Source organism: Cynocephalus volans, chromosome 18 (genome assembly GCF_027409185.1).
Source record: "Cynocephalus volans isolate mCynVol1 chromosome 18, mCynVol1.pri, whole genome shotgun sequence".
NCBI lineage: Eukaryota > Metazoa > Chordata > Mammalia > Dermoptera > Cynocephalidae > Cynocephalus > Cynocephalus volans.
Window position 1 is genome coordinate 12310564 of NC_084477.1, and position 13695 is coordinate 12324258.

The 13695-nt window shown below is 35.4% G+C and overlaps 1 protein-coding gene across 1 annotated transcript in view; it reads right to left on the reverse strand.

Annotated features, from left to right (window-relative positions):
• Nucleotides 1-13695, reverse strand: part of RYR2 (ryanodine receptor 2) — a 448094-nt gene that overhangs the window by 54794 nt on the left and 379605 nt on the right. The window contains exons 82-84 of the mRNA XM_063082911.1: nt 3508-3607; nt 2085-2164; nt 286-362 (exon numbers count right to left, since the gene is read on the reverse strand). Of these exons, the coding sequence (XP_062938981.1) occupies nt 286-362; nt 2085-2164; nt 3508-3607 (257 nt within the window). The remainder of the gene's footprint in view (nt 1-285; nt 363-2084; nt 2165-3507; nt 3608-13695) is intronic.

Genomic DNA, 13695 nt, shown 5'->3' on the forward strand with positions numbered 1-13695 from the left:
AAATATCATACTCTACTCATTTTCAAGTATGCAGAATACGTCTTAATCCTCCAAGGCCCTTATTTAAGCTCAGGGAAAACTATTTTAAGACACTATTAACATTAAGTAAGTTTATAATTAGGACATTACTAACACTCTAAAACCAAGACAGAAAACAAGACACTGAATATCGTCCCACTTAAAAGTGCTTTAATCACTAAACTTCTTCTTTATATAGTTATTATAAGCAACGTAAAAACAAATACCTTGAAAAACACAAGCACTGAGTAGAACCGACAGACTCACCTACACGACTGCATCAGGCCCGCCAGGCTCTGGAAGAAACCCACATCCTTCTTCTCCTTGAGGTAGTCAAGCATTTTCTACAGGAAATATAGAAACCACATGGCCACTGAACACAAATCTTGTTGTTTGTTAAATAAGCAGAGCAACAACCAAAACATATTTTCTATTCTAAAACAAAGACAAAAAATATTCAGTGCATACAAATATTGCTAACGTCACCTTTATCATGAAATAGTGACAAACATATCAAGGTGTATTTTTATGTGCAGCAGTAAGTAAACATGGCTTGGAACAAGCACCATAAATATCCGCGGAAATATTATTTTTAGTTTTCTTCTGGTAACTCTTTAAGTATTTAGAGATTTAGATACTTAGTGCAAGTGAACTGGGAAGAAGATCCACATGTATGTTAATCACAGATTTCCATGCAAAAGTGAGTTCCTTAAATGGCCTTTCAATCTGACCGTTGGGACTGCCATCTGCTACTGCTATAGCCAGAAATTCAGTTTCCATTATCATACCCCTCTAAATCTAAAGAATGGTAGGAATCACTGGACTATTACATTTCTCTCCTTGCCTCAGAATGATGTTCAGAATCTGTGTTCAAAATTTTGGTTAAACTTAAATGTAGAAAATGCTAAAGCAATGCATAATTTAGTCTTGTTAGCTTACTGGTACACAGCACAATGAAACAGCCATTTCTCACATAGACAAAATGTGTTGGAGGTTTCAATAAAATGTACACATAAGATGACAGAAGGCATACTCAAAGGTTTTAAGGATATAAAGAGACTCCTTTTCTCCAAATCTTGAACAGAGGAGAATAATTCCTATTATCAATGCTATTCTAAACAGGGCTCAGCTAGCAGCCAAAATTTTGGTAGTAATTGTCTTCAGAAATCAGTCAAAGATGACATAAACTAAATGTGTAAAGGATACACACACGAAGTATATGCACGTGTGTATATGTACAAACGTTTGCACACACAAATATACACACACCAAGTGTATGTATATATGTATACACACATGCACACACATGTACATGCATGTACAAACATACACACAAAAACAGCTATTTTGGGAAAGTGTGATAATATATTGGTCTAATAAAAATGTAACACATTAATTATTGGTGTTTTAAAACAAAGATATGTGGTTTTAAGCGTCAAAGGGAGGTGGTGGAATATGTATTTGAAGTTCTAGAGAAAAAAGATGTCTATAAAGAAAACAAGTACATATATTATATGATCTTTCAAGACTCCCCCAGATCCAAGAATTCCTGAATATATGTACTATATAATGAAGGTCTTTTGAAGGAAAACATAAGGCAAGAGAAATTATTTTCTGATAAATATTTTGGAGAGATTAGGTACATTTTCTTTCTTTTTATTTTTTTACATGATGTAGTAGTCATTTACTATGAGAAGAGAATCAGTTGGTTACCCCTGCCAGGTTCCATAAGCACATATCCATAGTTTTTGATACAAGGATGGTTCATGCCTCAGTATAACCGTTCATTGGTCATGATAAGAGGCCACATGTAGACTAATGTTTTCAGATATTCTGATACCATTTTACGTTTTGGTTTCTAAGACTATCCCAAAATTACTTTTTCTCTCCTATGCTTGCTCTTGGGTATCGTTGTAAATTAAAATAATAGAGACATATTTTACATAGAAAATAAAAAAATTTACAGCAAATAGTGTTTTTTTGTTTGTTTGTTTTGTTTTTATTACTACACTGATACGGTCCATTTATTTGAAAAGCACATTATGTGAGTGGCTTAAAAATGTTACCTGCTGTACTGTAGAATTCCCACCATTTAAAATGGCAATTCCAAGTTTCAAAGTGGCAGCTACCATTGGTCCAGTTTCACCTTAAAAATATAAAAAATACTGTTCCTTATATAATTTCACCTTCTATTTAACCCATTTTACCTCAAATGTTGTACTTTTAAAATTATTTCTACCTCCTATAAATCTGCATAATGGTTGAGGGAGACAGACTGACTTATATACCAAAAAATATTAAAACAATAATAATGCATATTTTACCATCAATATTTACTAAATTCCGTGCAATATATCCATAAATTGAAACTGTACAAAGACACATGAATAGGTGAACATATGAAGACATAGTGAAAAACTTGATTTTGAAATACTAAGACCTAAAATTCTTAAGATTCAAAACTAATCATGGGTATTAAAATAATATAAAAATTCCTCTCCCTCCTTCCTCAACAATATTATATTTGAACAACTTTTATCATTTTCATTTCATCACTTTTATCTTAATATGTATAAAGTCTGGCTTTAGTAAGATAGACTGTTCTCAATTTTAACTTATTCATATAACAATAACAAAATTTTAAATCCGGGCTGGCCAGTTAGTTTAGTTGGTTAAAGCACAGCCTTGTAACACCAAGGTCAAGGGTACAGTTCCCCATACTCGTCACCTGCCAAAAAAAAAAAAAAAAAAATCCAACTCATCTATCATTTAGTATATTATATTTTATTTTTCATTATTCACCTCTACTTATCTTAGAAATCAAAACAGGCCTCATAAATTAGGGGGAAGGGTGATTAATAACAAAACATACCACCACTACTTTCCCATTCCATTGCAAATTACATTAAAAATGTTTTCACAAAGAAGATATTATTAATGTAAGAAATTGTCTTGAAATAGCTGGCTACTGAGATATACAAGTACAACAGCATTTTAATTGTTAAAATGGACTTACTTTAAAAATCTAAACATTTATTTATTTATTTATTTTAAAGAAAGAGACACCTCTGGAGACATTTTATTTTATTTTATTTTATTTTATTTATTTATTTATTTTGTCTTTTTCGTGACCGGCACACAGCCAGTGAGTGCACCGGCCAGTCCTATATGGGATCCGAACCCACGGCGGGAGCGTCGCCGCGCTCCCAGCGCCACACTCTCCCAAGTGCGTCACGGGCTCGGCCCAAAAAACCTAAACATTTATATAACATGTCAGCAAATCATGACCTGAGGGCCAAACATAGCTTGCCACCTGTTTGTGCGAATAAAGTTTTATTGGAACATATCCATGCAGTTGCTTACTTATTGTCTCTGGCTACTTTCACGTGAATGTGACATAGCCATGAACCAGAAATTCAGGGACTAAATGAGTCAGTGGGATGGACATGAGGGAATACTAGAAAATAAAGAGGAAATTTGAAGCCTCACCTTTGCTGGCACTGATAGTCTGTAGCACCATTTCGGCAGCACCTCGGTCGTGCAGTCTGGCTTGCTGGTACAGAAGCTTTTGCTTTTCCATTTCTTTTTCCTGAACACAAATCCCAACCATTTATGTTGTGGCTTTCAGTAAGCACAGCAGCTTTCTACAGACCATATTTTTAATCATCTCTTCATATATGGGCTCTATGACAACATTATGGACCATTTCAACACCAACGATGTTATTAAACAGATATTAACATATTCAACTCTTGGTTTTTCCCTTCATGTTTTTCTTGATAGACTTTTGGTACTGGTTTACCAGGATGGATTTTTCACAATTTCAATGATTTGATTAGTCCAAAGCCTGTATCACAGTTTTGAAGTAGTGTACTTCATTCATTGAAACTTGCACTTTCTGATTGATACATATGTGCATAAGTTTGTCATGTTTTTAATAATCTCCCATGTCATGGCCATAACTTGATACTGCTCAGCAAATGGCTCATGTTGCAAGTTATCACTGAATCACAGAAAAACATTGGCTGAGACATCTTGGAGTTTAAGCAAAATTGAAAGCTGATATGGATAAAAAGGTAGGCTTCAACTAAGTGGCAGACTTATGATAGGGATCTCCCCAACCACCCCCAAAGAATAAGAGATGCAATGTGCCTTTATATTTTGTATTCTCTGGTGGTAACAAACGATACTGAATGGAGCTGCTAGAGCAATGACTGGAGTTTGTTCTTTTCCACTTAAGCTACCACTGAAAACATAAAGAAGAAAATAAAAATAAAATATAAAGGCACAGCAAGTTCAAGACTGGTATGATCATTCACTTGAGCAATCCAGTTCGCTGGAGAACTGAGACGGAACTAAGCAGTATAAGTTGCAGAATGAAAGTTGCATAGAGCCCTATGACAGCGAGTCCATCAAATGGCGTGGTAGAGAAGCTTAGTCAATGGGACATGAAACGGTCAATTAGTATCATGTCCATAAACACAACGGCCAAAACATATATGACCTAAGAGCAGGAAGAGCTGCAGCAGAGGTAGCCAGAGTGACAGCTTTGCTGCCATAAACTTTCCATCCAAAGTAAGAAAAATAGACACTGGAAGATGGAAGAGGTTTAAAAAATGAAGGCTTGCTATTTACAGAATATGAAAAATAAAGTGAACTAAAAGGAGGGGGAAAAGAAATGGGCTCAAACAAATGAAAAAAGAAAACCTTTAAATCAAAAGCAACCAACACAGACATTTATGCTGTTACCAGAGAGTTCTCGCCGAGGCTGGCAAATTTGTTTCTTAAATCTTTGATAATATCGTGCTGCAAAAACAAAATTGATCAGGTTTTTTTTCACACTATAGTTAGAGCTCCTGTGGTTAAATTTTATTTTTTTCTTAAATTATGTGATAGGCCTAAATGGAAGCAGAGAAAAGAAAAAAAAGGCAGCTTTGCTTTGTATGTAGCCATGCTAACATCTAAAAGGTTTGCCTTCATGTTTAAACCTCTTCCTGTGAAGTCAAAAACAAAACGAAAACAAAACCACACAGACACACAAAACCATATTGTCATTACAACACAATTTCAGAAAAACTGAAAGAAGACCCTTTCGCCTGCTCTTCAGGTGTTTAAAATTGATAAGCAACATTTGATTCTTCCTTTTAGACCCAACAATCTTTTGTTTTCCTCCCATTGCCAGAGCTACAGATGGAATTTTCGCTTACAGCTTAACCAACTCCTTCTGTGAAAGAGTTTTTCAGTAAGAAAGTGATAAGAAATCACTGGCTTATGGAACTGCCCTATCGCTTTTCATTGACTCAAGAGGCAAAGGAATCAGAAAGAACAATTTTTCTACTGACCCAATAGAACATATAAAGACAGAGATCAGAAAACTCACAGAAGACAAACAATGGCCATACACTCTTAAGGAAAACAAACCATTTGCCATTTGTGCTCCAAAAGTGGGTAGATTGGTTCAAAGACCTGCCAGAACAACTTGTACAACAGATTCTAAGGTCCCAGTATCCTCTTCGATAACTGAAATCATGCATGATGCATGCACCTCAGGAGGATCAAGAAATAGACAGGATATCAAACTACCTTGTTAGAAACAAACTCCTTGGACAAAGATGGCTCTCATTACTTCGATACAGCATCTCAGTTTCAATAATAGTAAATATTTCAAGGGAGATGATGACACTCATTTGAAACACTGAGCCAAAAAGATATACTGATCTAGAAGCAAAAAAAAACTGAACTCCATAAAAAGGGATCAGGTCAACCTCTTTCTTGAATTTCCTGGCCGTTAAGTAGAGTTGGAAGTTCTCTCTTCAGAACTCTATAATATTATTTCTTTCTGGTGCTTTGTCCTTTGAGAACTGTGTCTGGGTGTGTAATTTAATTTTGTCGTTCGGAAATCTTACTGCAACATAAAAAAAACTTGAAAGCTAAACCAGAAAGTTTTCAGACAATGAAATGATAAATTATGTGAAATGGAAGAAAAAATTGTTTCGTTCAAACTTATTGCAGATTAGCGTTTCTAAGCTAAATTGAAGATAGATCTTCTAAAAGTATCTTGCTGAGGGAAATAACATCTTGAAAGTACTTTTTAAAAGAAGGATCCCTTCCCCCCGCTACCAGATTCTACTTAAACTGCCTACGGGTCTTAAATAAAGAACATTATACCTTCAACCTGCAGTTTAGTCTTTAAATTATTCCAAGGTTACAGAGGAAGGTTAAGGAAAAAAAGAGCAGCTCCACAATTTGAATAATTTGAATTTTCCCTTTGGCAAAAAGTTTTGATTGCCAAGAGCAACCAAGAATTATCAGCTCTTATCCTAATAAGTTCAGTATGACTCTTTGCAAGGTCAAGTGTGGTCATAAATCAGACCCACCTGCTTAGAATGGAAGTATTCGTTATCATGATTTGCTTTTACATTTGTAATAAAATTGCTAACATTCTTTCATTTTATCTAAGAGTGCCTCAAGCTTTCAACACTTGGTGGGGGAAAAGTAGAAAGGCCTGAAGAAAAAAATATAGTCGGTTCTTCGACAACTTGCCTTATATGAGAAAAAAATATTGAAGAGGAAATTATAATTGTCCCTTATTCCTTGATGGAGAAAATAGTTTATCCCTGCAATGGAGATGAAAAGATAGTTTAAATGAAGGCTCCCTGATGACAGCAAAGTGATTCACATTGTTCCTGAATGACCTTCCTCAGGTATGTGGACACCTGTGCAGCCTGCTTGCACGTCACATGCTGAGGCTACCAAGTCTAGGGCCTGTGCTCCACACCAAATGAGGCCAGTTGCTCTGCTTTTTGTCTTTGTATTTGGAAGACTTCAACAATTGCTGAAAAGGTTTTCATAATGTTTTCCTCTTAAACTACATGTGGAAGCAAGGTATAATGTAAGAGAATAGAAATTTCCATGAATGGAGCTCTTAATTTTAAAAATGTTTTCTATAATCAAGAAATGTTATAAGTCAACATGAAATACTGTTAGTTGGCATCTTAAAAGTAGTTATAAACTACAAGGTGATGTTGAATATCAATATTACAAGAAAAAAGGAAAAACTGAAGATTCAATTGGATAACAAAGGGTACAACAATGAAAGGAGTGAAACGGTACTAATAATGTGGTTTATAACACAAATGGGCCAACTCAGGCTCAGGAAAAACAAAAGCATGGATAAGAGTCACTTTCTCCACTTTAATGTTGTTCTGTTGTATTCCAGCTCCTGAAAGTGTAGATCAGCTACATTTCTATAGAGTTGAATATATATATAACTTTATATAGTAATGAATAATTCCCCCAATTTTTAAAAAATTAAAAAAATATATATGGAGTTTTCTAGAAGTAAATATCCATAAGGACAGGGGCCACAGCTACTTTGTTCATCTGGTTTAAACACAAGTTCACACATAATATACACCCAGTACAGTTCCTTGCACATAATAGGTGTTTAAGAAGATTTGAATGAATGAATGACAGAACTAAATAATGTAATATCACATAGTCTGTCATCACAATTAATCTGCAATATTTTACAAATGTTATCCTTTCATTTGAAGAGCTACAAAACTAATACTACATGAAAAGTTTATTTGGTGTTCTTTTAGTATATGGTCAAAGAGGTCTTTAGAATTATACACATACAAACAATAATTATCATATTGTGGGCTTTCACTCATTTAATTTTTTGTCTGTACGTTTCGTTATTATCTATGGTCTTTGTTACTGAACTTTCAAATAGTATAATAATCTTCCAGAGTTCTAGTTCTCAATAGGGTGAACACAGTTTCTAATATTCTCTCTTTAATAAAAAAGAAAAGAAAAATTTTTTCTCCACCCAAAGCAAATTTTATTGAAATTTTGTTGAAATGGTATCAAAGTTTTACTAATATACAGAGACAACAGAAACACTAAACCAGAGACATGTAGTTCAGTTAATGTGCTGGAAGCTCTGAAGTTTAGACGTACTGTGTAATGTGACTTTACGGCTTAATTCTTCTAATACATTCTAATACATCTAATGCATTTCAGGTGGAATATTGCTTCCCCTGGATTCAGCATGTTTAGAACTAATTTAGAACTATGCTAAAGCAATGAAGCTCAACTGCGTTGAAACAGTTTTCTATCAGGGTCCAGTGGGCATTTATACTACACCACAAAAAGCTCCATTAACAACGCATTAAAATGTGAGAAAATAACGAGTAACTCTAAAATCAGAAGTTATCAAATCAGCAAAATTAGGTTGTCTCATCATTAGAGGAAATGTGGTTTACCCTGAGCACAATACTGATTTAAAACAGGCTTCATCCACCTACTTATTTGTTTCTTTAAGCCTGAAAAGCATCGCATACTGCTCTGAATATAGAAAGCCAATGCTATGTGGTCCTTTCTCTACGGGCACATACTGACAAAAAGAATCAGGACACTAGGTAACTGATGACCACTAAGAACACAAAGCTATGGTTAGACTATGAAGGTGCCAGAGTGTTATATTAATTAGTGGGAAATAAGAAGTTGGAAAAATTTTCATCATAAAATGGATCACAGCAGCTCATTATTCGTATTTTAAAAACTTACAACTTTAGAAGCTTTAGTGTCCATAATCCTCAGTTCCCGTAAATGATTAATTCTACCCCAGATCGATAAACAGCAGCACTCTCTTGATATAGCCTCAGATTCCCTGCTGAGGGTTTCCTGTTCAGCTGGGAGGAAGATTTTCCTGGAGATTGTCTAAAGGATACATATTCCTTCCATTCTTCCAGATACTTGCTATCCATCCTATACTAATTGACCCTCACACAGCACCTGGACTTTATTATATAAATTCTCAAATAATTATTTTTATTGAATTGTTGAGGACATTTTTCATTATACCACACGCTGTCCTCAGAAAAAAAAAAATGATGTTGGATTTTAACTTCGGGAATTTTTGTTTCTCCCAAAGAAGAAGACTGTTTTTATCTTATTGATATGATGAACTGTTAAATTTATGCAATTTCAAGTTGACTTCTAGAAAACTTGGGATCAACTGTGCTGACAACTGGCAACAAACTGACAAGACTCCATGGCACAGTTTCTGCACTGAGCTTATTCTTGGACGGTTCTACTTTGTATCCCTCAATCCTCTTTTTTTGTCTTTATCTGACCGTATTATGTATAATTATGGGATAAATACCAAAGTAAGAAAAGGTAGAGACACATATGTGTGTATAGAGCTAGATGTTATTTTCTATAAAACATTTTCATCGTGACATTCTTATTCTAAAAAACATGGAGTTCATTTTCTTTTCAATCCTCTGCAAAAGATCAGAAAAGTAATGAAAAATTTGCATACTTTTATCAATATTTATGCATTTAGAAGAATTGTGAAATTTCCCTAAAAAAATGAAAAAAACTTATGCACAAACAGCGACCAGACAATATTTAAAAGTGGATACAACCCCTGAAAGTGTCTAGTTCAAAATACTTTGTTCTTAGAAAAAAAAGCTGAACAGAGTAGTTAAGTCTGACCTGCTGAAGGTCACACAGTACCAGGCAAGAATCCACGTCTCTTGTGTTGTGTGTGTCGTTCTGTGCTCACATACTGTAAAAGTTTCTCTATGGGCTCCCCGACTTGTCTTTACTGGGGAAAGTGTAACTGATTAAATGTAACAATAACAGCAAATACTTACCTAGAGCTTGTTATGTGATAGGTAGTGTTCTGGGTGCCTTATATATGTATTAACTAATGTAATTCTCATAACAACTCTATGAAGTAGACATTACAATTATCCCCATTTTATAGACTGGAAAACTGAGGCTTGAGCTCACATAGCTGGGATTCAAACAAAGGCAATCCATCCGAGTGCCTGTGCTCTTAATGACCCTGCTGCCTCCCAGTTACTGTACATAATTTGGTCAAATGTAAACTTCAACTAGGATTATTTAAAAAATGATAGCATATGAAGTCAAATTATTATGCATATGAAAAATGCACAATAAATATAGAAATAGCTGACACCATAGCATGGTTATGAAAGCTGGCTGCTACTGCCACTACCACTCAGTAAGGAGACCCCAACTTGACGGATAAGGACAGACTACAGTGGACACTCAACAGGCTGCACCCAAAGCAGCTCTGGCCTTCCCATGGGTTGCACAGCAGAGCCAGTTACTACCAGCAGGAGGCATAAAGAAATGGGAAGAAAGCTGCAGATAAAGTGCTCACCGTTCTTCCCCAGGTGGCATTGTGCATGACGAATACGTTCTCTCCATAGCATCCCACACAACTGAGAACAGCTGTATTGTTGGACAGCCATGGTCAGCTCCAGAATGCTCTATTTTGTATTTTCCCTCCTCCTTCCCCATATCATTCCTCTTTTCCCCTCACTCTTACTTCCCTGGGATTGCAGCAACACCTACCCCAATAAAATGTTAGTACATAAGCTTTTTGCCTCTGTTTTCTAGGAAACCTGGGCTAAGACATGAGATCATTACTTGAGATGGACAATCTCATGCACAAAAGTGCAGCTGGCAGATGGCACAACAGCCATGAGTGCTGGAGAGCACTGGCCATCAAAACTCCTCCCCCCTTCACCCTCTATGATTCCACAGTACCCCAAGCAACTCAACGCTTTAGCCCATATTTTGGATACCATATAGCTTCTGCAATAGGAACTGAGGAATTGTACATTTTCTTGACAAAAGGAATAATTGCGTCAGTATTTTATATCCATATCTATGTCTTTAATTTTTATGCACTTAAGGGTTCTCTTTGCTAAGATTCAGGAAGACCTTTTAATTTAAATTGCTGTATTACTATGAACAGCATTAACTAAACCCATTCAAATTTGAATTATGTAGGTCTTGGGGGGCAGCAGATCTTATAGCCAATCTTGCAGAATTACCCCAAAATGGAATTCCATCCAAAATTAGACAAATGGAGGGGCTAGACAAAATATCTTTTGTCATTGGGGTAGAGCAATGTCATATCAGTCCTTTAGACATTTTGGATCTAAATTGATTTTTCCATACTTAATGGTGCATACTTTGGAGTCTGAACTGGGTATATTGGTCTGAGTATGTTAGCAGGTATGATGTCATTTCAGTTATGTCTGAGGCCCATCTGGGCGAGAATATGCTAGTCTCCTAAGTACTTATTAGAGAATGTAAACTCTGTCACGGGCATATTTAGTATTTAAGGCACAAGAAATTCTCTTTAATCAACGGTACCAAATAATAGGACCCCAGGGATTCATAAGAGATTCCATCTGTGAATGAGAAATTGGGTGTTTGCCAAAGGAAAATGCAGCTTGCCTAATATTTAAGATGACCTATGAGACAGGTTAATGCTCCATTCTCTCACTTACCTAAGCTCTACTGTCATTAATTTAGATTTTTTGGTAACTAACACATCTATAATATAGAACCTTAATAGTCCTTAAAAATGCTTTCACTGAATAATCATTTAATGTCTTTAGAGAAGGGCAGTAGAAAGAGCAACTATCTAAGGAATGTTTCCAAGTATTTTGAAAATATAGTTAAAAACTGGTCTACTGTGGCACCAAAGCTTTTTGTTGATCTAGGTGGGGGAAAAAAAACACATCATGCTCTGAAAATGAAGTTATTTGACTTAAACCATTATTAATTATTTATTATTATTATTATTATTATTATTTGCTTTGACTTAGGAAAAATTCAAAAGCTAAATGAAGCACTGAACTACAATAACTATTCAGATAACTTCCCTTTCAATTAACATTGGCCTCTTTATAATTTTAACTGTTCTTTTTTTTATGCTTTTAATATTGAAGTAGCCCCAAATCTAAAAAATAATTAATTAGATATGCAATAAAGTTTTGAAACAAGTAGTTGTAAGAAAAGCATATTTACATATATTACAGATGAAACAGGGAATTAAATCATCAAGCTAGATCAGGCAAGTTTTAACAAGGTCATATGAATAACACACACAAGTGATGAAGGAAGAAAAAAGCTGCCAAATATTTGGCTTTTCAGTCCCCATTCTCTATTTTCCATGTTTCTTGAGCTTTACTGTATTCCTCATGGAAAATTTCCTTTAAATACCACTTTTCTTTATATCTACTTCTTTCCTCTTCTCAATGTCTTTGATGAATACTTTACAGATGACGAATTTGAGTTAGAAACTACAGCAAATAATAACAATCAACCAGTTATAGGGATAAAATTTGATTACCACATATTTTATGTTATTTCCTAACTTACTTAACATAATTTGTTATAAGTATTGAAACTGCCAAATAACCTTTCAGATTTATTATAATTTACAAGAAAAATTCCACTTGTTAAACTATATCTAAATTATGTCAACCAACCAGACATCTCAGTGTAAAAAGTCTGGTAGGTTGCTAAAGTTATAAAGTAATAATCCAATTGTCTGGTTAAGTTTTTCATTGGTTTTATTGGTATCAAATAATCAGCCTCAGAGAAGAGTATCTTCACAGGCGATTGTTTGCATACATCTCTGTTTTTCAACTTTGTAAGGTTTCATATCTCTCACACACAGAGTATATATTTTGTGAACACTAGTAGTGTGTTACATAAATTAGACATAAATATTAAGTTGTAGTTCCAAATCACATGGAGATCAGTGAAACAGCTGGTTAGGAAGTGAAAATCCCTAAATCTGGTCTATTGTGTTATACCTGTGAGCATAAGGTAATCACCAGCAACTTTAAAATCCTGTCTCTTGCTGGGACAGTCATAGGTGCTGGTCTATGTCCCCTCTTTAGGGATTAACTGCTACATTTCACAATCGTAGGAACTTGCCTGCTGTTGTGGTCTGAATGTTTGTTGCCTCTAAAGCTCACGTGGGAACTTGATTCCCAATGTGGCAGTATTGAAAGGCGGAGCCTTTAAGAGGTTATTGAATTGTGCGGACTATTCTGTCATGAATGCATTGATCCGTTCATGGACTAATGGGTTAATGGTTTAATGGGTTCTTAAGGGTGTGGACTGGTGGCTTTACAAGGAGAGCAAGTGAACATGTGTAAATGCTCTTGCCATTCTCTCCATGTGACATCTTGTGTAGCCATCGGACTCCGTACAGCGTCCCCACCAAGGAGAAGGCCCTTACCTGCTCCCCGGGCCTCCAAAACTGTAAGAAATAAATTCTGTTTCTTTAAAAATTACCGAGCTTCAGGTATTCTGTTATAAGCAACAGAAAACATGCTAATACACCAGCCATTTAAATCCAAAGGTAACCCCTTCTCTCCAGTCAGGCTCCATACCTCTCCTAATTTCTTGCCCTTGACCTGGCCTAAATCCCAGACTACAAGTACTAAGATTCCATTGCCAGCCATTCCCAGACTTTTTTCCTGAATAAGGAGCCTTTCCATTGTCACTAAATTTTACCCCATTTCCTAAGTTGGATTTGCTTTTAGATCCCCTAAAACTGCACCCCTCTTTCAAAGTAAAATAGTTATCTTGACCAGAAAGACTTTCTCACACTGGCTTGCCTTATCTACCCCCATCACGCAGCTATCAATACACTCTGGGGGCATGAGCTTTTGTACTACCTAGGAAAGCAAATCTTTTGTTGACACTGGGAGGTCACTTCCTGTTTTCTTTCCTTAACAAATCACAGGTATTCTTTCTGAGATAATTAGTGAAAAAATACCAAAATCAACCAAATTATTATTGCACCATTATTATCTAATT